At 37.9% G+C, this 23,828-nt stretch overlaps 2 protein-coding genes across 4 annotated transcripts; both read right to left on the reverse strand.

Annotated features, from left to right (window-relative positions):
• Positions 1-345: 345 nt before the first annotated feature.
• LOC125496494 (uncharacterized) lies at positions 346-1,428 on the reverse strand. Its single transcript, XM_048641969.1, has one exon. The coding sequence runs from the start codon at positions 1,426-1,428 to the stop codon at positions 346-348; it is 1,083 nt and encodes a 360-aa protein (XP_048497926.1).
• A 766-nt stretch (positions 1,429-2,194) lies between these two features.
• Positions 2,195-13,263, reverse strand: LOC104891450 (vegetative cell wall protein gp1). 3 transcript variants are annotated; one of them, XM_057394200.1, is made up of 9 exons: positions 12,971-13,263; positions 11,902-11,987; positions 11,775-11,820; positions 11,504-11,660; positions 7,077-7,152; positions 6,930-6,981; positions 4,968-5,111; positions 4,770-4,889; positions 2,195-3,867 (listed from the first exon to the last, which is right to left on the reverse strand). In XM_057394200.1, the coding sequence occupies exons 1-9, from the start codon at positions 13,022-13,024 to the stop codon at positions 2,512-2,514; spliced, it is 2,091 nt and encodes a 696-aa protein (XP_057250183.1). In that variant the 5' UTR covers positions 13,025-13,263; the 3' UTR covers positions 2,195-2,511. The 3 variants fall into 3 exon arrangements, with proteins under 3 accessions (XP_057250183.1, XP_048497927.2, XP_057250184.1); XM_048641970.2 differs by having other exon boundaries at positions 11,775-11,835; XM_057394201.1 differs by lacking the exons at positions 11,775-11,820; positions 11,902-11,987; positions 12,971-13,263 and adding an exon at positions 9,444-9,554 and having other exon boundaries at positions 11,504-11,644.
• Between the last annotated feature and the right edge of the window lie 10,565 nt (positions 13,264-23,828).

A 23,828-nucleotide genomic window follows, 5' to 3' on the forward strand; every position in this document is an offset into this window, starting at 1 on the left:
GGGGTATTCTTGTGAGAGATCGGTGAAGGAAATAAAAGATGAGTGAGGTTCAATGGTGGGGTTTAGGATTGATGCTGAAGAAGTGGATTTAATATTGAAAAGCCCAACCCCAAAGCTGGCCTCATGAGTTGAAAGATTGGAGGGCCTAAATAGGTGGGCCCCAACTCTAAACCCTACCAGAGTCATAAAGGAAGAACTAGATTTCAACAGAATTGGAAAATTACACGTGCCTTGCCTAATTATGCTGTCATCCTTTAAAGCTTTGACAAGAATACCCTTACTTCCCTCTTCTAGATTTCTCCCCATTGTGAAGCTTCTCCAGTACTCCACAAATCCTAAAAACATCTACTGCAATATTCTCCTGCCGGCAATGTCACCAGTGTTTGCTTTGGCTACACCACCACCCGATCCACCAATAATTCTACTTGGACCACCCACGAAGTTGTTGGGTGCACTACCAGACCCACTGCCTCGAGCAGGACCCACACCACCGCGCTCAAACAACTTGTTGGCGAGGATTTCAGATCCACCACCTTTAGCGCCGCCGAAGCCACCTCCAGTTCCAACGTTCCCAATCTTAGAGAAATCACAAGCAACACCACTGAAGCTAATATCATAGGAGCCACCCCCTTCCGAATAATTGGGTGCGATGGAATGTGGACCACCGTGGCAACCCTCACCTCCTCTAGTGGCGACGAGCCCTAGACCACTACCTCCGGCTCTTTCGAACCATAAAGTTGGTCTGCCGACTATCATACTCGCCTTACCACCTAATATACCACCACAAAAACCACCTCGATCTCCACCGATAAATTTGTTTGCACTATCACCTTTTATTTCACTACATTTGCCACCAATCTCCAAGGTGTTGCTCTTCCCTAACCGGTGTTCTTTAAAGCATCCTCCACCATGACAAAGTCTGGTAGCTACTCCTTCACCACCACAAGATCTGCTTCCCCTAAATTTATCTGGTGAAAGATCTCCAGATTTACCACCCCGAGCACCGCCGGCCAAGGAGCCTGGGCCTCCACCGGAACCACTGCATTCAGCCCCTCCCTTCTCAAATAATTTTCTCTTCCTTCCACCGAGAACAACAGAGGCAGAGCCCACTGCCTTGTAGCCATCAAAAGGACTACTGCCCTCCTCACCAGAAATTCTTCTCGTCGATTTTTCTTGCCTGCTTGCTGGAATTTCATCTTCTTGTTGAATCTGCTCCACTGAGAACTCCTTCTCCTCGAGGGCCTCTTCCTTGAGCTCCTCTTTAATCATCTTTATTTCACGTTTGATTGGAGCCAATGCCCTATCAACTATGCGCCCTATGTCCTCGCACAACCTCTCTGTCAATTGCTTTGAGATCTCGTCCATCTTTTCACTGAAGTTCTTTTTGAACTCCTCTATGTCAAAAACTCGAGTTCCGGTAAACTCCATTGCAGACTTTTTTTTTTTTTGAAATAAAAAAAATCAGCAACTTAACCTCCCTGAATCGTACTGCTCTGATACCATTTGTAATGAACTGATAATTTGAGCAGAAATATTAAGGAAGAAGATGATGATCTTTGATTGATAATAATGGAAATAACAGTAGAAAAAGATAGCTTATCAAGTTTTCGAGTGACTTGACACACTCCCAAAGCTAACAACTAAAATGAACTCTCCAATATTTTTCTTGATGATCTTTTCTCTCTCTAATTTCCTCTATTTATAGTCTACTTGTCTTATTACCCAAGCTAACATATTAACTAGCGTATATTACTAAAATACCCCTGCCCTCTAGGCTAGTCTATTACATCATAAGAGAAGATTTAGTTAACGAAAATTTGGCCAGACACTTTGACTCTTATCAATAAAGTCATAGAAAAGGACCTATCCCATGCTCTAATTTCTACTTATTCGTATATACGGATACAAAAGTTTAGAAATGTGCATTGATAGTTCTGAAAATGCGAAGAGTATGAATACAAAAGAGATGGAGAGAATAGGGAGCAAACAGTTTACGAATTAGGTGTGTGCTAGCACAAACTTGGGTGCACCTTAGAGTGTAAACATTGCATCATGTCATAATCTTACCTTTTCACTCTAGCGAGTCGTCATGCAAAATTAAGGAAATTGCCAGCAGTTTCTATCAGGCTACTTTTTTTAGGATAAAAAAATTATGAAAGATTTGGTTCACCATACAATCTCTTTGGGCAGGACATTCAGAAATAGCATTTGCTATTGTGTTAATAAATCAACAAATGTAGCTAATTTTGTCCAAGAAACAAAAATCCTAGTGAAAAAGAAAAGCTCTTTAATTTTTTTAACTTGAGCATTCCCAAGTCCCAGCCTACCCTCTATTGGCCTATAACTAAAATAAAGGGCTACTCATGAACAAGAGGACGAATATACTGTATCAGTATTACTACATACACTATTACAGTCAACTAATGCTTGCTTTCAAGAAATGTGGAGAAAGACTGAGATAACAAAAGGAAAAAACTAATTTAACCTAAGCTAAACTATATAACTACTGCTTCATTCCTTGGTATGCTCAGCTGAGACATTCACATTGCTGCTCTCTTCCATTTTTGACACAGTTGGATCACCATCAGTTATTGCAGTACTGACTGGCATTGTAGGTTCACTTGGTTCACTACTTCCAACCTTTTCTGCTTCAAGAACAGTTACTGTAGGATTATTACATGTTTCTCCCTGGGAGCTGCTGTTTCCTATGATCAAAGAATTTTCTGGATTACTGCTCTCTTCCTTCTTAATTTCCATTATTATGCTTGTGGCACCGACATTATTATTAGAATCCTGAGCAGAAGCTTCATCAGCTGATGTTCTTGGATTGTCACTTTCTATTTTTTTCAATTCTGGAGGTGCACCTGGCATAGAGATCGGAATTGGAGTAAGAGCTTGAGGTGGAGCTGAAGATGGAGCTGGAGCAGAAATTGGACTCGGCATTGGAGTTGGAGATGGAGTGAAAATTGGAGCCGACAACTGAGCAGATGGAGATGGAGCAGAAATTGCAGATGCAGATATAGTTGGAGCAGAAATTGCAGATGCAGATGTAGTTGCAGCAGAAATTGCAGACAAAAATGGAATTGGAGCAGAGCTCAGAGTTGTGGGTGGTGTCGGCGCAGAACTCAGAGTCGCAAGTGGAGTTGGTGTAAAAGTCGGAGTCAATGATGGAGTTGGAGGGGTAATTGGAGCCTCGGGTGGGAAACAAGTAGAAGTCGGAGTTTGAGATGGAATTGGAGCAGGAATCAGAGTTGGAGCAGAAACCGGAGCTAGTTCTCCAGCTAGAGGTGGAGCTGCAGTTGGAACACCTGGAGCTGAAGTTGGAGCTAGAGCTGAACCTGGAGCTGGAGCAGGAGCAGGAGCAGAAGCAGCAGCTGGAGCAGGAGCAGGAGCAGGAGCAGGAGCAGGAGCAGGAGCAGGAGCAGGAGCAGGAGCAGGAGCAGGAGCAGGAGCAGGAGCAGGAGCAGGAGCAGGAGCAGGAGCAGGAGCAGGAGCAGGAGCAGGAGCAACAGCAGCAGCTGGAGCTGGAGCCGGAGCCGGAGCTGGAGCCGGAGCCGGAACTGGAGCTGAAGCCGCAGCTGGAGATGGAGCTGGAGCCGGAGCCGGAGCTGAAGCCGCAGCCACAGCTGGAGCTGGAGTTGGATGTTGGACAGCAGCAGCATTCATAATTATTGGAGCAGGCATTGCAGAAGCAGCACTGGGGTTAAGATTACCCACCCGCAATGTGCTGCTCGAAGTAGGGTCAACTGCAGCCTTTTTGGACTCTGCAGAAACAGATGTAGATGCTGATTCGTTTGCAGCATGAAGCTGCTGCAACCTGTAATCAGTTTCTGGTCGACGACAGACTTTCCTTAGGGGCACAATTTCCTAGAAGTAGAAACAAAAGAATTAGTAAGAAACTGTAAATCTGCAAGTGAATCTCTTAGTTAGAATACAGGGTATGACATATTTATGGCAAATAACATCTTATTACTCACCAAAATAAAGAGGTTTTACGGAAAAAGTTAGACCAAAGAGCCAAATACAACACTACAAAACCAAGGGGTATGACAATTACAGAACATAGAAAAATATGTAAGTAAATATAGAAAGTGGTGAACTGTGAAATTGGTCTTAGCCTATAGCACGAATTTAGTTCTTGAGGAAAGAATAGTAGCTTCTTCAGGTGTTCACTGTGTTCAACGATTTTTAGTCACTTTGTCCACTAGTGCATAATAGAGTAAACTGAAATATTTTTGTACCTATCACGTGGTAAAACTTCCAGATACGAACAGAGGACTAGAAAAGGAAACGAACCCCTAAACCATACTCATACAAGTCGAAATTAAAAGGTTGAAGTTTAATGTCTAGTGATTGCATGCACCAGACCCAAACCCCCTTAGGGGGTCAAGGGGGGAAGCTAGGGGGTCACCGGGGGGATTTATCCCCTTGCCTCGCCCATTACCCAACTTCTATATTTTTGGTTATCTTTGTCTTCCTAAGAAATTCAAAACTTCAAGCCACCAAATTGGTAATCTAACAACTGCACCCAATTATAGCCAGAACTTGCATTTAACAAATGGTAAGATCTATCATTCACCTTCTGTTGCATACCCATATAAATAACATGATTCCTGCAGGTATCACTCAATCCGTTATAAATGTTAGAAAAAACTGTAATATCTATAATTTGGCGCCACTTTTTTGCAAAGATATAAAGACCCAACAAGTCTGGATCTCCATGTGCATGACGCATAGAATAAAGAAGTTGCATGGAGGTGGTGCTGTACCTCAGATTGATCATGATCGTAACGGACCAAAAACCTACACCGGCACCCTCTTAAATCATGCCTCCTTCTTTGAGCATCAAGGACATGAGCATCAAAGTACAGAGCCTGCTCTTTACCTTCCTGGATAATATTTTCAGTTCACAAGTGCACATTAGAAGATATCGCCACCTCTATGTAAACAAAATGACCAACTCTTACCTGAAAACAGAGTATGAGATCCCCAGGAAGAACTGCAACACACTCTGATGATTCACATGGGAGAGACCGCTGTCTGACAAGTTTGCGAACATTGACCCACTCATCCTCTTCTGGCCCGAATCCAGCAAAGCGGACTAGAACTTCCTGAAACCCATGAGATACATAAAATGATACAGATCGTATGGGAAAGGTATTGACCATCACGATATAGCAAGATCTTGCCAATTCAAATATTTCTCAGCAATATCAATCAAAAGCTAATAAATCATGAAGAAGAAAAACATTATCCCGCAATGAACCACATATGAGCTTAAATTGTACACAAGCTTAACCCTAAGCCAGTCAAATTCCAACTTACTAGAATCCGAATTAATAAAGAAAAATATTATCATGGGTCTTTGTAATAGCATCAAGACCAGCTATATTACTAGTTGATCAAACTTCAAAGTACCAAGCTGATCTCAGTTCATTCGTATTTCCAGCTTATTGACTTTTAAAGTATTATATCTACATAAGAAAACTAATACTTAGTCACCGGATCTTGTTAACTTGGTCTTAGTATATTTTTCTTCATCAGCTTTTTATAATCTTTACTTTACATAATTAAAGATATTAATGTTCAAAGTTAGGGATTGGCAAATGCACCAAGTCCTTCGGGTAAAACTTTTTTTTTGAAGGAGCATATGATTCTGGTATTCGTTTAAAAGGAGTCTGGTTTTCGGCAGTTTATTTGTGATGATTATTCATGATTTTCCAAGGTAGTGAAGAATGTCGAAATGATTTAATATAGAAGTACTATAGAAAATTCTAATTATAACTTACTTTCATATTTTAGTTTTTTTTGGTAAGCAAGTATATGTATATCCATACTATATATTCAGAAAGATGTAGCTTTTCACAAGACTCTACTACATATCACTTGTCATCTATACAATATTCAAAAGACATCATTTTACATGACTTGGCCACATGGCATTTCCAATGGAGGTGATATGGCACTACGCTACACATGATTTTGCTCAAACCCATAACCTTTTTTTATTTTTATTCCTTTTAGAGGAAAAAAACATAATACTCTAAAAAATATAAGTTAACTACTCTTGATAGAAAAATAAGTCACTATTTTTTCTCAAAAAATACAATAACAACATAAACCACCATTATGACACAATAATTTTCACAACCAACTTGATAAGTCTCCTCAAATGCCCTCATAATTGTAGCAACCAATCCCATTATGATATCCAGACATCACAATAGTATATTTACATCACTTTTATGCTACCATCAACTTATTCATCCCATCATCTCTTGCCAAACCCCATGATACGGTATTAGAATCCTTTTATATGTAACAAGTGATGTTGAAAAAATTGCATGGGATTTTTTTTTTTTTTTTTTTGAGGGAAAAAAAAAAAAAAAAAAAAAAAAAAAAATTGCATGGGATTACACACTGTTAAGACTTATGAAGGTATATGGTTTAGAACTTGTCAAAGGATTTCTCTAGATCCTAAAATTTCCAGCAGAAGTGATTTAAATTTTGATCGAGCATCTAGGGATGGAATCACCATCATCCTGTTCGCCTCAAGAATCCAGACCAAATCACAAGTAGTGAAGGAATGGAGCAACTGTGGGGTGGAAAGACGGCGGTACAGCAATTCTTTCTTTTATAAGAAAAAAAGATGAATATGGGAACTCCACATGCCATATGTGCTCTAGGAGAGAGAGGGATGCAAAATGGAATGAAGTAAAGGGAAATGGGAAATAAATGAACAAACGACACAAAGGAAAGATCCTCAAACCCTCTTATTTTATTTATAAACCCTCAACCAAGTCTTTCTTGTACTCCTTTTCTATTTGACAGTGGAACAAACTGCAAAGCCATGGATTTATCAAACTTCATTAGTTTTAGTCTCTAGTGAATTATAAAAAAAGAAAAATGAGGGACCACTGTACACTTACAGGATTACCAGTCTCAAGGTATCTATGCGAAAGAAATGCTTGAACATCATACCTAACAAATAGAAACATCAAGCATCAATTAGAGAACAGCTAATAGATGACTAATTCAACCTTAATAGCTACCAAATAAAGGGAAAATTGACTTACCATGCACCATCCCTAGCAGATTTCGCTTCGAACTCCATTGGAGGATTCTCAGAAGCATTTCTTACTACATTATGACCTAACAAGCAATGCTAGACTTGTTAAGGGGGAAAAATGCAAAGAACATGTTATTGTAAATGTCTTCGAAAGTACAACTCCTACAGATACCAGGTAAATCACTTGTTGACACAAATTACACATAGAATAAGCATAGAGCATTCAATAGACAATATATTGCAAAGATATACCAAAAATATATATATTTATGGTACAGGAAAGAATAAAGAACAAGAAACATGGAGCACATTAGTCAAAAGAAAGTGAATGAAAAGTTTAATACATTAAACTACGAACTGAAGTTCAAAACTATATATCCGCAGAAAGGTTTTCCCCCCACCCAAATTGCACACTAACTGGCTTTCATTATATCACAACTCAGAGCAAATTTATTGATACATTCAAGAAACTTTCCAATTGCCTCCCAAAGCATCAGACAATCAGGCTAGATTCATACTAGGGGATATAGAGAGGAAAGGAGGAGAAAAATCAAGGGATTTTCGGCCCTAACTTGAGTAGCAAGTGGAATTAAAAATGGACAAGAGGAATCGACAATGGAACGAGCACATATCCCTATTTCACGGTACAAATCACTCAACAGGGGGATATCAAATGAAAGATATCACTCAAGCTGCTGGGTTTTCTTCTCAACCGAAAACCTTACCAATTTTAGGCATTGGGTTTTTCTGCACACACACAGATTGTTTCATGTCACCAGATCTGATGGTAAGCAAAGCCCCAAGGTTTCCTTCAAAGGGAGAGAGGCATATAGAGACAGAAAACAGAAGGTAAAAGAAAAGGTGAAAGGGGAAACAACAAAAATCGGAAGCAAAATAAAGGAAGACAAATCAGGAAATAAATTTGGCCAGTATTAAATATTCGGGATTTCATTCCACCATTTTCCTTCTTTCCCTCTAATCCAATGGGAGGAGGGTCAAAAGCCTGCCTAGTGCCTTATATATAATCCCTTTGCAGTTCCCCTGCTGAACAAACCAGCCATTGACTATTTTTTACTGCTTAAATTAAAGTGAAATGTTTTTCAAATTTTGCCACTTTGTCAACTAAACCTTCCACAATTCAGACACACACTTCTTATACAATTATATCATAGTTGACGAACAAATTCTGTAGAGGATGTGTAAAACAAAGACAAAATGCCTTTATGCTAGAGCATACATAAAATATACCCCTTCACTAGAAATGCCAAGACACAGAAGCAATTGTACAGGAAAATTCAAAGAAGATAATAGATTAGGCTGGTACAGGGAAAAAAAATGCGCTCGCGGTCGCGGTCGCGTTCCCGGGAACGGTCGCGTTGTCGCGGGAACGGCTTGTAACGGCGAAATAGAACGTTTCGCGGCCGACGCGGCGTGAATTTTTTTAAAAAATTCACATTAATATGTTTTAACCTTATTTGCATTTTTTTAGTTTATGAAGCATTATTACAACATAATATAATCAAATCTAATAGAATATCATGTTTCCTCAATATATAATTAAATCATTAAAAAAATTTGGCCAATGTTTGAAAAGAACGGATGTAACGGGGATAAAATCGTTCTAACGCGGCGAGTTCGCATTACGGAACGGACAACGCGGCGAGAAGTATGTGAATTTTATTATGGCGTTCCGTAACGGGATTTCACGGAACGGCAAATCCAAAATCCGTTACAGAACGGCCGTTCTGTAACGGAACGGGAGAGTTTTAATTCCCTGGGCTGGTACTACTTTAATGACTACTATACTACAAATAATACCACCATTACTCATCTTTCTCACTATTGTTATTTGTTAATTTCATTGGAGAAAGGTTCTAAATTTATTGTATAATTTTGTATCAGTCTCATAAATTCCCTTAGGTTAAGATAGGCAAGGGGTAAGGCTACATACAACTGGATCATCCAAATCTTACCTAAAATGGGATCCATACTGGATTGCAATTGTTGTTGTACCAGCATTTTTAAGCAAAAGAAATAGTGAATTGATCACTGTAAAGCAGGAAACAACAAATTTATCCCTCATCTTTCTTGCTCAAAATCTTCATCTATATATGTCAATCTTCACTTTCAACCAACCCTCATATACTACAGCAGGAATGATTTTGTCGACCATATAATTTATAACACTGACTCTTCTCATACTCAAGCAGCACAAGTTCAGTAATTAAATAAAATTAGAATCTTATTATACTAAATATGCAAGTTTTTGCAGAAAAGAAACAATTCCTCAAGATCTTGAGGGTAATTTAGAATTTTTTTTTTCGTGTGTGTGTTTGGGGGTGGGGGTTTACTTCACGTTGGGAAGTTAGATTACCAGATCTTTTTCTTTCTACGGGCAGATTATCAAATCTTATCCTTGTCGAATTATATACTTTTTTGGCTTGATGTATTGTTTGTGTTGCAATTTCAACTTATGCGGCTCTGCCTGAAGAATAAAAGCTGTTACATCATCTTTTCAGCATTAATGTTACTAGAATTGAGTAATAACTAGTTAACTAGCCCTATCTACAGAATTCTTTTTGCTAATCTTGCTCTTCAACAAAATGGTCTGCTAGTTTGATTTTTAGATCTCTTTTATTCTTTTCAGGAACTCTATAGCAATGGGCAAAGAATATTATAGTAATTATCGTTTCCTTCATCATGAAGGAGGTTGACATATTTCAACCTGGTTCCCTGATATTGTCAACCATAAAGAGAGCACCATAATATTTATTCAGGATTATCAAGCTCAAACCATGCGTTCTCGAACAAAGAAGCACATATTCAAAAAGGATTGACAACAAAGGTACTTTAATTGAATTCTTGAGAGTAAAAATGATGCCATGTTTGTAAAACCTCAAATTCCAATGCTATTTCATGCTTATAGTCCCTCCGTCCAATTCTTTTTGTCGCAGTTTGACTTCACTCAAACTACAACCAATAAATGGTCTTAATGTGTAGTACATTATAGTATAAGATACTATTATCTGTTTTCTTTTTTGTTCTTCCCACTTTCTCTTTTGGGGTGTATTTATTTGTTCTTCCACTCTAATCTTCCTCCCACAATACTACCCTAAATGATCTCATGGTTTAAGCCGATATTTGGGGGTACAACAATGCATCATCCTAAGTTCCCGCATCACCGTGACTATTACCGCGATCGTGAACGGAACCGTATTTTCGAACTATGGGGAGAACTAATGAGGAAGTATAAAAGTGAGAGAGAGAAATTAACAGGTGGGTTAAAATATTAAAAAGTGGATGCATAGGTGGAAAAAGAGGAGAAAGTAGATGAGACATATTACCAGAATAGAAATAGCGACAATGTGTAGATTAAAAAGAAACGGAAGGGAGTACAATTTACTACTCCCTTTGTCCCATATTATAAACACACAATCAGAAATTTTCAAACTTCAAGAAAGATCAAAAATTTGTTTCATTGTATGACATGCCAAAAATGGCACTGTTTTATTCTAATTTCTAAATTGTATTATCTTAATTGAAGCATGTGTCAAACCAATCACTTGAGGAAATGTAAGGTGATATAGAAAACTAAATGAAAATAATGATAGTAAGTTTTAACTACTTTAAGTGGAAATTAAATTGAGGCATCCAAAAAGGAAAAGTACTCATTATTAGAGGGAAAGAGACAGTAGAGAAAATTTAAGAGTGCTTCCACATAATCCACACTATAATTTAATAGCATTTTGAGCAAATTCACGGACAAAGTTCCTCGTCTTAAAGGTCCTAAATATGCAACTAAAAAAGAATACAGTAGTCTTTCAGTAGCATTCAAATTTTTGGACTGAAACGTGCTCCAAGTCCATCAATATTTCATATGCACTCCAAGTATGGAACCATCAAAGGATAGCACAGTGTTCAAACATCACTATAGGCCATGACACGCCTTTTTCTGGATGCTACTGAGATGTAATAAGTAACTGCAGATTCCTCTATTATTTACCTTAGTATGGTAATATGATGTCGATGTGGGATGTCATTATAAAGTATGCCATCCTTCAGTGGACTTACCAATAACTGCCAAAATCATCAGTATGACTACAGGTCTAGAGCACCCATGTACACGTTTCCATCCACCCATCAAAAACTGATTTATCAATGTAAATGTATGTATATATATTGGTGCTATGTAGAAAGCGTGAATACTGCTTATTAGAGTGTCCAAGAAACACAGCTACTTTACAAGAGAGAAATATAAGAAGTTTGCCATCCGTCAATTTAGAACATGTTTATAACATGATGCCAAAGAGGGCACGGGAATATCACAAAAGAAAAGACATGAATATTTTCTGGCATAGATCTAAAAAAGGTGCCTACCACCATAGAGTAACAATATTAAGGGTACAGCATGCTTGGTGATCTAACTGATCCTACCTGATGGTACAAGTGTCTGTTGGGGAGCAGGAGGCACCATTCTCAATGGAGCTACAGCTACTTCATCTCGAGGATTAGGTGGCATATCTCGAGGATTAGGTGACTTGACCAATTTTGATCTAAGGGCGTAACGCCTATTTTGGAACCAATTCCAGACCTTGAACAGGAATCAAAATGATTAAACATTGTCCTATAAGCGGAAACGATGATTCCCCCCACCCCAAAAAAACAATGATAATTGTGCATTGATGGCTAAGAATCAAATTTATACCTGCTTCATTTGTACTGTGATTTTCCCAGCTCGCTCCGGCGAGTTACTACACTCAATTAGGCTGCCCACAGTAAGATAAACCAAACATACAATTAACAGCTAATCTTAATTGATAGAAACAACAAACCTGAATTTCTGAGCTAGTTCCACAAGATGCTCCCTAGCTGGAACATGACCACCGTGATCTCGTAAAACAGCTTCCATGTGTGCAACCTTAAAAAATAAGCAAATACCATATAATATTATCTGTTCTGCATCCCTCTTCCATAATTAAGATAGGTGACTCACAATTGAAATTGGTGAAGTAATACAAACAATAGTCATGGTATGTTAAAGATTGAAATTAAAGCATATAAGAATTTTCCTGAGAACGTCCACTAACAAGACAAGGTCAATTTCAGAAGAGCATATGCTTCAAACAGAACAGTAAACGATACTGAAATTTGTGAAATCTCAATAATCCTATTACCAAATGCAATAATCATCTATATTAACAAAGAAACCAATGACAACAAGTCAAGAATACAAAGAGTCCAATGTTGGCATAAATACAACAGAAAAAGCATAAACCAGCATCAATACCTGAGTACATATTCTTCGCCAACCGCCTTTAGGAAACAAAAACACAAATATTTACATGAAAGCCGAATGCATCTCCATTAGAATGCCAGAATTGTTCATTCAGTTATCAGTACTAAAACTCGAAAATTCGGGCAAACAGTGAAAACAAAGCCCATGTATAAGGAAAATCTGTGATTGAACTACAGACCCATGCACAAAATACAAGAATTGAACCCTTTAATTTTTCTCCACGTCGCATCATGTGTTGTCTCATCTCTACCAAATTCAAAACCCAAAAAAATGTCTTCTTTAATTCCTACAAAATGTACATTTCACGACTACCATATTTTCTTATAACACATACAAATTTGACAAAATAAAAAAAAAATCTTGAAGGGCACAGTTTGATCAAAATTGCAACAATAGAAAAATTAAACCAAGAGATAAGAACACATAATAGACAACAAATATCCAAAATCCAATCATCCAATTTACTTGTCAACCAAAATATAAAACAAAGGAAAATAAATCATTCAAAAGTACAAACAATTAAAAGAAGATAAAATTAAAAGCGAATAAAACCCCAGAAATGAAATTCGATATAAACCCAGAATTAAGAGGGAGAAAAGAGTGACCTCAGCAGGGTGAAACCGGAAAGAAGGTGCTCCATGGGTGGGTGGTCGACCCATGAGTGACTAATTGAATCGTGAAACCCGACCCTTTTACTTGAATTCGGTATAATGTTGGGTGTTTAGTGAGTCTGTTATGTTGAGAGTTGTATATATGAAAGAGATGGGTCGAATTGAAGATATTCCGGCTTAATTTTGAAGCTGATTTGCCGTCTTATTATCTGAGTTCATCAACTCCGGCAAAGTTTCTCACTTGTCGAGGTCCAATTTTGTTTTGAGCTCCCCTTTTTGCCGAGTGTTTCATCTTATAATAAAAGGTAAAGTTGTGAGGAACGGGTAACAAAATTTACTTTATTACTCCCTCTGTTTTTTTTTTAATCTTTCTCACTTGGAATCTTGACATTATTCATACTTAGAGAGAATCTTCTCAATTTTGTTCAATTTATAAGAAAAAATATAGTCATGTGGGGTCTTGTTTGATTCCTCTCAATTAGTAGATTATTAATATTCAATCGTTATAGTTTTTACTAATATATAATGAAAGATATTTAAGTTCAAAGAAGTGCACTGGGAGACGCGCACAGAAAAGTGAGAATGATATAAAAAAACAGAGGGAGTACTTTTGTTAATAACTACCCTCCGTCTTATATTATAACACTTTCTCTGTTTCATTTTAAATGCAAGAAATGAATATTTTATATCTCATAAATAATATTATCATTTGTTGCATTTAAAACAAAACGGAGGAGTACATAATTTCATTTTTGTACGTATATTAAGGTTAATAGAATCTAAACAAAAGGTAAAGAGTGTTTATGTATTGAAAATAAATTTTAGGAAAAATTATTTTAAATAAGTCAACTTTGCGAAATGTTTCCATTTTAAGTCTACCTTTTGATTATCCCTGATTGAGTTAGTTTTTATGTCTGCTTTCGTCTATTGAGTTTTAACCTGTTTGTGACTTGTGTAGTAGGTTACTTATGATACGTGTTACAATCTCCCACCCCCACCCTTACCTGTTTTAAAGAAGGGACGTTGTAACACGTATCATAAGTAACCTACTAAATAAGTCACAAACAGGTTAAAACTCAATAAAAAAAACAGACATACAAGCCTAACTCAATCAGAGATAGTCAAAAGGTAGACTTAAAACGAAAAGACCGCACAAATGTTAACTTATTTAAAACAATTTTTACTAAATTTTATGGCATAATAGCTGATTTTAGGAGATAGAGTGACAATTAGGGTATGTTCTCCCCCAACTTATTTTCAGTTCAGTTCCGTTCCGTTCAATTTAGTTGCAATCAGTTCAGTTCAATTACTAATTTATTTATCATCATTACTATTAGTTGTAATTTGATTCAGTTGAATTCAGTTGCAATCAGTCCAATTCAATTCAATTCAGTTCATTTGCAAATCAATTCAATTCACACTAGGGGAAAAAACATAAAGGGCTGCGCAAGAAGGGCTGCGCAGGAAGGGCTGCGCTTTTCGTAAAAGCGCAGCCCTACTAGTGAAGGGCTGCGCTTATTTAAAAAAGCGCAGCCCTACTAAGCAGAGGGGGCGGCTTATTTAAAAAGCGCAGCCCTTCACTAGTAGGGCTGCGCTTTTTTAAATAAGCGCAGCCCTTCTGTAGGTAAGAAGGGCTGCGCTTTTACGAAAGCGCAGCCCTACTAAGTGAAGGGCTGCGCTTTTTTAAAAAGCGCAGCCCTTCTGCTTAGTAGGGCTTCGCTTTTTTAAAAAAGCGCAGCCCTTCCTGAAAAAATTTGAAATTTCGGAATCGCGGGCTTTGAAATATTGAGCGGGGATTCGTCAAATATATTATCTCTCATTCTCTCTCCTCTCTCACGTCCCTCATTATTCCTTTCCTCCTTCTCTTTCATCCTCTCTCATCCTCTCTTCTCTCTCATCCTCTCTTCTCTCTCAAAATCTCCCATAAACATTTGCGACAAAAACCTTGAAATGATTTGCACTAAACATGGCGACGGAGTCCGATTGCCTATTGTGATACCTTTTCGGAAGCGGAACGAGCCCTTCTAGCTAGCGCAGCCCTTCTGGGCTAGAAGGGCTGCGCTTTTTCCTAACTAGCGCAGCCCTTCTAGCTTAAGGGCTGCGCTTTTCTAGCGCAGCCCTACTTAAAAAGTGAAGGGCTGCTACTGAAAGGGCTGCTGTCAAAAAGCGCAGCCCTACATGCCTTTTTTAGCGCAGCCCTTCTTCATTTTTCCACTAGTGTCAGTTTAGTACTTTTATGCCGAAGAGAACAGACCCTAATTCAATCCTTGGGCTGAATAACCAAAGCAAAAAACTATTTCCAATAAGCAAATAAATAATGGTGGCACAATTTTTCTAGGAAAATGATGGAAAGATGTAGAATCAAAAAAGGAAACAAGAATTACATTTTGGGATACTTTAAAAGGAAAGAAGCATAATATGGGACGGACGGAGTACTTAAAAATCCAAAATTTAGGGGTCGTTTGTTATCATTTTATGTTTCTAGTTTTGAGATTTATTTGAAAACCCAAAACTAAGGGCCCGTTCGTTATCGTTTTTTGTTTCCAGTTTTCATTTTTTTTTAAAACTAAAAACTAAAAACCAGAAAAAGTGATTTTCACTTTTCAGTTGTCAGTTTTCAAAATCATCATGTTCCCAATAAATTTGACTAATTTTTATTCATTATAGGGCATATTTCATATGATTTCGAAAATCAAAAAACCAAAAAACAGAAAACCACAGTAATACCAAACAGGCCCTAAGATATGAAAACTAGAAAAAGTTGTATCTAGTTTTCTAGGTTGTCAGTTTTCAAAATTGACATGTTTAGTATAAGTATGACTAATTTTTAATTTTATTATACCTTTATATCATATTACTTTTATATTCATAAAACTAAAAACTTAAAGTGATGATAACGGGCCCTTAATTTATGCACTCGGATGCACAATGTTCGCTATGCATTGTGCAGCTAAAAAAAATATGTTCATTTAAAAGAATATGGATGCAACAATTTACCTAATTTCCATTTAAAAAAGAACATAAACCATAGTAAAAAAGATACTATTTGAATTCGATACTCCATATGGAATCGAGTAAACGAATTTGATTTTTTTTTGGTTTTTAAATTGTTTCGTATTCTTTTTCGTATTAGGTTATATTCTTCTTGTATGGATCTAAAAGGACTAAAGTTCCATATGTTCTTCTGTTCTATTGAGTATGATATAGTCAAAAGAGCATAGGTCATATTGAGAAGAACATACACCAAAAGAACAAATTGTTGAAAATTAAATAACACGTGCACGGTTTATATTATAGAGGTTAATGTTTTCAATCGGGTTCAGAGTCTGCAATGTGCATTTAAGTATCTACACTTTTCATGTAACTCCTAAACTTGTAAAACATGGTTGAATGAGATATACGTCATGGACAACATCATTAAATGATAGAGTTCTATCTAAAATCCTTTCTCCTTCACTTTTCTTGTGATATTTTTAGGTCTGAATTTCTTTTGTTTGAATCGTTGTCCATAAAATTATTATGCTCTTATGCCCTAATTGTAGTCATGAACATGGAGCGTCGGACATGTATGCAAAGATCAATATTTCGTCAAGTCTTATACTCCATAAAACTAGATATGGGTCGATTTTGTATTACAGTGAAAATATTGCTTTGTTGTAGTTTCATATTATTATATGATGGTAATTAGGACAATAAAGGTCAAGTCTTTTGAAACTATTTTCTAATAGAATTATAATTATGTCCAAGTTTCATAAGGTCGACCTAACAGTGGCCTACTATAGTGGTATATGCTCCCATTGTTTTATATATATTCTTCATTTTGACTTGTACATTTGCCAATGAACAATTTTAACCATTAATATGATAATATCGCTAATAGCTCATTACTAAATTCTTTTTAAAAAAATTATATCTTAAAATATTTTGAGACAAATTCAACGTCTTATATCTTAACACCAGTTTTTTTTCCCGGGCAATGCCCCAGTTCAGTTACAATAAATAAATATATATTTTAAAATTTCATAGTTTATTTTGCTACTTTTCTTTTTGGTTGTCCATTAATAAATTGAAAAATTCACGTCACGACATGATAAATAAAAAAATTAAAAGGTTTGAATTTGAAAACAATACTTTAAAAAGAATTGTGGTAAGAGAATATGACATCAATATTCTCTTGTAAGTTACGTAATAGGAGTGTTAGAGATATATATACTTGTTTAAGTCTTTTTAGTTAATTATAATTATTACAAGACTTCATCATATTATATTTGAAATATTACACAACAAAGTCATAGTGTATTGATAATTAAGCTCTTACTTTTCATTTCAAAGGTCACATGTCTTGCACTTACACTTTTTTAAAAGTGAGGACTGAGGAGTACACATAAAAATAAAACATTTCCATTAGAAATTTGAGGAGAGTGCCACGTGGCACATAGGCTTTCTTTCGCACGCCTTTTAATATACTTGTATAGATTGGTTTTTATTCGTATACATATATAGAAAAATATGGTCAAAATAGAGTTTTCGATCGTGCAAAAGTCAAAATGGAAAATCCATATAAAAATAGAGGGAGTATATAAGGGGTGTTCATAAATCCTAGCCCGGTAATTTATGCCGTTAGAGATGACAATGGGTCCAAGACCCTACCCTAACTCTTAATTTTTTGGACCCTATGGGTAAGGGTAGGGTATGAGTTTTGACATTATCGGGTATAAGTCTTGATATTATCGGGTAAGGGTCCATATCTCAAATACCCATACTCTACCCATACCCTACCCATAGACCCGCCCAAGCTAATTTATATATATATATATATATATATATATATATATATAATTGTTTTTGAATTAAAATAAACATATATATTAGATATATAACAGATATAAGAAACCCTTCTTGTCAAAATAAAACCCTTAATCCCTTACCCTAGCCTCACTCTTATAGTCTCATCTTACAACTTTCTTACCCTCTACTCTAAACTATGTTCTTTATTTCATATTTTGGACATGTGATACTATTCAGATGCGAAAAACTATGTATTCCTATATAATTTGATTTTTTATGTGCTAATTGTCGGCTTTATATAATGAATTGTTCTTAATAATTATATACACACAAGAAAATTTAAGAGGGATTTTTTTTTTGTATTGGACCCATTCTAGACCCTAGACCCTACCCATATCCTATCGGACCCGACATGTACGAGTAAGGGTCCTTAAATTTTTTACCTTATGGGCACAACAAGAATCCGTGCTTTTAGCGTCTGAATTTACCATCCGGCCCCATCAGACGCAAATAAGCGTCTGTTTTTGTAAAATTAGTGTCCGTCTTTGAACGGACGCTAATTAGCGTCCGTTTTTGTAAAATTAGCGTCCGACTTTGGAGCGGACGCTAATTAGCGTCCGATGTTCAAGTTTACCGTCTAACATGACGGACGGTATTCGATGGTCATAAACAAAAACACGACCCACGTTATTCCAACCCTATCTCTATGTATCCTTATTCTCTCACCTCTTTCTTCGTCTTCTTTCTCGCTCTTCCTTTCTATTTTTTTCTCCTCATCGTCGATGGTATTCAATGGCGATCTTTTCTTGCTGTCTTTGCTCAGTACGAAATTATTAGCTTTCATTTGTTGCAATTTTTTCCGTTAATTTATATGTTTCGGCAAATTTTCAATTCGTTTAGTAATTTTTGTTTTTTGATTGAATTCTTTGAAGATATGGCGAAATGGTGGATGTTAATCTTGTTAGAGAAAGTCCAAAGGTTTTGCATTTGTGGCGTATGAGGAGATTCGATCGATTTCTGAGCCAATCACCGTCGCAGGTATTCGTTTTAGGGTTAGTGATTTTTTTGGGTTTTTGATATAGGTGTGCGTAACACGTGCCTAGAGTGAGCTGTCCCTTCCGTTATTTTATTCTGTTATGTTTGTCTTTTAGTAGCAGTTGCTTTATTTGCTTTAAAATGCCAGGGGGAATGTAAGGAGGATCTAAGAAATGAAATAACAATCATCTTCTCTCTCTAAATTCTATCTCTCTCTCTTCCTCTCTCTCTAAATTCTGTTCTCTTCTTCTTCTTAACTCTATCAATTTCTATTTTTCAAATCTATTTCTGCAATAATATAGCTACAGAACTAGTAACTATATCATTGGTATCAGAGCAATCGGATTCTCGGACCTCAGTAATGGTGTCCTTGTGAGTAAGTTGAGCTGGAAAAAGTCGGCTGACCAGTTCTGGCTCCGAGAAATCAAGCTCAGCGGCTGTCAAACATGGAAAACCAGATGAAGGAACTGGAAGATAGAATGAATGCGATGAACAATAAGGTGGAAGAAAGGATGGGTGATGTTAATAGGAAGATTGATCTGATTTTGGAGAAACTGGGCAAGGAAGTGGAGATGCCAAGAATGCGGGAGTCTCCGGCGGGTGTCCCGAAACCTCTGGGTTTCAATCCCAAAATCGAATTTCCGAAATTCGACGGCACCAATCCCAGAATCTGGATCAAAAAGTGCTGTAAGTATTTTACTCTGTGTAAAATTCCTGATGATCAGAAAGTGGATCTAGCTTCCTTATATATGGTAGAGAAAGCTGAAAGTTGGATTGCTAGTTATTTGTCTGTTAGAAAAAATGTGGAATGGACTGATTTTGTGCTAGCCTTAGTAGCTCGGTTCAGGGATAATATAGGGGATAATGCTGTCGAAAAATTTAACAAACTATGTCAAGCTGGAAATATAGAAACCTACATTGATGAGTTTGAAAATTATAGGTCCTTGATGACCCAACAAGGCCATAATTTATCGGAGGAGTATGTTCTGGACAGTTTCATTGGTGGGTTGAAAGACTCCATCAAGCCATTTGTAAAAGCCTTCAAACCAACCACTATATCTGAAGCAGTAGATTATGCCAGATTTCAGGAAGATACTTTGAATTCTCTGAACCTTAAGCCTCATAAAATTTACCCTACCACTCCTTTATTTCCCAAACCACAAGAGAAACCAGCCTTGCTCCCTTTACCAAACATTAAACCTACACCACAACCCTATTCTTCTAGTTTCCCTAAAAACAACAAAAACTTCAAATATGTCCCAGCTGATGTGAGGGCAGCTAAGATAGCACAGGGTTTATGTTTCTATTGTGATAAACCCTTTGAGAAGGGGCATAAATGTAGCTTTAAAGAGCCCCAGTTGTTTACAGTAGAGTTTTTGGGGAATATGGAGGATGATGAAGAGGTAGCAGTGAAGGGTGATGCTGGAAACAAGAATGTAGAAGAGCAAGCAGCTCTTAGTGATGAAGAGGCTTGCATTTCAGTGCATGCTTTGACTGGAGAGAAAAACTACCACACAATGAGAATAGTGGGCATGGTTAAAAAGAAGCATGTGCATATTCTGATTGATTCTGGCAGCACACACAATTTCTTGGACTTGGAGTATGCTAAAGCATTAGGGTGTGAGTTAGAGCAAATACCACCCCAGGCTGTATCTGTAGCTGATGGAAATCACATAGCTTGTCAACATCAGTGCAAGGAATTCAGGTGGAATGTGCATGACAAGCAATTCAAGGCTGACATGATGCTGATCCAACTAGGAAGTTGTGACATGGTGTTGGGAATACAGTGGCTCAGGACACTAGGAGAAATAAGTTGGGATTTCCAAAATATGGTGATGAAATTTAAGTTGAATGGTGAGAGCATGGTGCTCAGAGGAGTGATAGCTAAGAAGATGAGAGTAATTGAAGGAGCCCCCTCTGAGAAGTTGTTTGAGGACTCTATACAATTTTGTTTGTTGCAGGTGCACCAAACTACAGACACTACTGTACCTCCTCTATTGCAGTGTGCTGGAAACAAGGAAGTTGATGTGAGTGAACCTCTGAAGTACTTGAAGCAAAAGTTCCATATGGTGTTTGAAGATCCTTTGCATTTACCACCAACCAGGGGTGTCTTTGATCACAAAATCCCGGTGGTGCCAGGGGCAAAACCAGTTAACATCAGGCCCTATAGGTACCCCCTGAAACAGAAGGACATTATTGAACAATTAGTTCAAGAAATGTTAGACAGAGGAATCATCCAGCATAGTGACAGTCCCTATGCTTCACCTGTAGTGCTTGTGGGGAAAAAGGACGGTAGCTGGAGGCTTTGTGTAGATTACAGAGACCTAAACTCTCAAACCATCAAAAACAAATTTCCTATTCCTATAATTGATGAACTGATAGATGAATTGTCAGGAGCAGTGGTGTTCAGCAAGTTGGATTTGAGGGCGGGGTACCACCAACTGAGGATGAATCAAGCTGATGTATTCAAAACTGCGTTTAAGACACACACCGGTCATTTTGAATTCCTGGTAATGCCCTTTGGGCTTACCAATGCACCTGCTTCATTCCAAAATTGGATGAACCAAGTTTTTAAAATTCTTCTAAGGAAATGTGTCTTAATCTTCTTCGATGATATTTTGGTTTATAGCAAAAATCTGGAAGAGCATTGGCAACATTTAGCATGGGTCTTTGAGTTGATGAAAGAACATCAAATGTTTATTAAAGCTAGCAAGTGTGTCTTTGCCATAGATAAGATTGAGTACCTTGGCCATTTCATATCAGCCAAGGGTGTTGAAACTGATCCCAGCAAGATATCAGCAGTGCTAGCTTGGCCAGTACCCAGAACAGTGAAGGAGTTGAGAAGCTTCTTGGGGCTGACAGGATATTATAGGAAATTTGTGAAGTCCTATGCTGCAATAAGCAAGCCTCTTACAGATTTGTTGAAGTTAGGAGCCTTTGGTTGGAATGTAACAGCACAGCAAGCTTTTAACCAATTGAAAGAGGCTTTGGCTTCAGCTCCAGTATTGGCTATACCAGATTTTGAGAAATCTTTTGAGGCAGAAACTGATGCTTCAAAAGGAGGAATAGGAGCTGTCTTGATGCAACAGGGGCATCCCTTGGCCTATATAAGTAGGACCCTAGGTCCTAAGTGGCAAAAACTCTCTGTGTATGAAAAAGAGTTGCTAGCAATAGTCTTTGCTGTGCAAAAGTGGGAACAATATCTTATGGGACATCACTTTATCATAAATACTGATCAAAAGAGCCTTAAGTGGCTGCTTCAACAGAAAATATCAACACCCTTTCAGCAATTCTGGTTGTCAAAGCTCATGGGCTTTGATTATGAGATCCTGTATAGAAGTGGATCTGAAAATGTTGCAGCAGATGCATTATCTAGGGTACAGGGAGCAGAGATATTATTTATGGCTCTTTCTATTGTTTCCTCTGATTTAAAGGATAAAATTGTGGCTAGCTACCAGTTAGATGCACACCTCCGGGATATAATCCAGAAATTGCGGGATGGGCAACAAGTTCTTCACTATACCTTGCAATCTGAGCTGTTAAGGAAGAAGGACAAGATAGTGGTTGGTCCAGATCAGGTTCTGAGGCTTGGTATTATCAGCTGGCAGCACACCACCCCTGAAGGGGGACATTCAGGTCGAGATTTGACAGTGAAGAGGCTTCGAGGGTTTTTCTACTGGAAAGGGCTAGCCAAACACACAAGACAATTCATCAGGGAATGTGTGACATGCCAAGCTTCTAAATATGAGCCCATGGCTTCCCCTGGCCTCATGCAACCCTTACCTGTTCCAGAAGAAGTATGGGTTGATATTTCAATGGATTTTATTACGGGCCTTCCCAAGTCCAATGGAAAAGAAGTGATCTTTGTAGTGGTGGATAGGTTGAGCAAGGCAGCCCATTTTATGGCCTTAGCTCACCCTTTCTCTGCATTGCAAGTTGCCCAGGTGTACTTGGATCATGTATTTAAATTACATGGCTGGCCAAAGAGCATTGTGAGTGACAGGGATTCTGTGTTCCTTAGTCAATTCTGGCAAGGTCTTTTCTCTCTACATGGAACTGCCTTCCATCTCTCTTCAGCTTATCACCCTCAAAGTGATGGGCAAACTGAAGTAGTTAATCGGTGTCTGGAGATGTACCTCAGGTGTATGTGTGGGGAAAATTCCAAGGACTGGTGTATGTGGCTTCCCTTGGCTGAGTGGTGGTACAACACTCATTACCACACATCCACTCAACTGACCCCTTATGAAGTGGTGTATAACCAACCCCCACCTTTACATCTACCATATCTAGCTGGAGAATCCCCAGTGGCTGAGGTTGACAGAAGTTTGTAGAGAAGGGAAACTATGATTAGGCACTTGAAAACTCAGCTGACCAAGGCTCAGATTCGCATGAAGCAGCAAGCTGATAGTCATAGAAGTGAAAGAATATTTCAGGTAGGAGATTGGGTTTGGTTAAAACTCCAACCATACCGCCAAGTTTCTGTCCAAACCAGAACTAATGCTAAGCTGTCACACAAATACTTTGGCCCTTTCCAAGTCTCTGCTGCCATTGGAAAAGTGGCTTATAGGTTGGAGCTCCCTTCAGTATCCAAAATACACAACGTATTTCATGTGTCACAGCTAAAAGCCTTCCATGGGGTCCTTCCTCAAGCTGTGCATATTCCAAGATGGATGCAAGGCAAGCATACTGAGGAGGTGATGATACCAGCAGCTGTCATTGATAAGAAGGTGGTTAAATTTCAAAACCAGGCTCAGGTGCAATATTTGGTTCACTGGGTGGGCCGCTCCCCTGATGATGCTACATGGGTTCCTGCTGAGACCTTTGAGCTTAAATTCCCTGACTTTGTGATTCAGGATGTGCCTGTGGGCTGAAACTTGGGGTCAAGTTTCTTTAAGTGGGGAAGTATGATATAGGTGTGCGTAACACGTGCCTAGAGTGAGCTGTCCCTTCCGTTATTTTATTCTGTTATGTTTGTCTTTTAGTAGCAGTTGCTTTATTTGCTTTAAAATGCCAGGGGGAATGCAAGGAG

This window comes from Beta vulgaris, chromosome 4 (assembly GCF_026745355.1).
Source record: "Beta vulgaris subsp. vulgaris cultivar EL10 chromosome 4, EL10.2, whole genome shotgun sequence".
In the NCBI taxonomy this organism is placed as follows: domain Eukaryota; kingdom Viridiplantae; phylum Streptophyta; class Magnoliopsida; order Caryophyllales; family Amaranthaceae; genus Beta; species Beta vulgaris.

Coding starts and splice junctions, on each gene's coding strand:
- LOC125496494 (XM_048641969.1), bottom strand. CDS start 1,428: ATGGAGTTTACCGGAACTCGAGTTTTTGACATAGAGGAGTTCAAAAAG.
- LOC104891450 (XM_048641970.2), bottom strand. CDS start 13,024: ATGGGTCGACCACCCACCCATGGAGCACCTTCTTTCCGGTTTCACCCT. Junction 6,982..7,076: donor TCTGCTAGGGATGGTGCATG/GTAAGTCAATTT, acceptor TCTATTTGTTAG/GTATGATGTTCAAGCATTTC. Junction 3,868..4,769: donor ACGATCATGATCAATCTGAG/GTACAGCACCAC, acceptor TTCTACTTCTAG/GAAATTGTGCCCCTAAGGAA.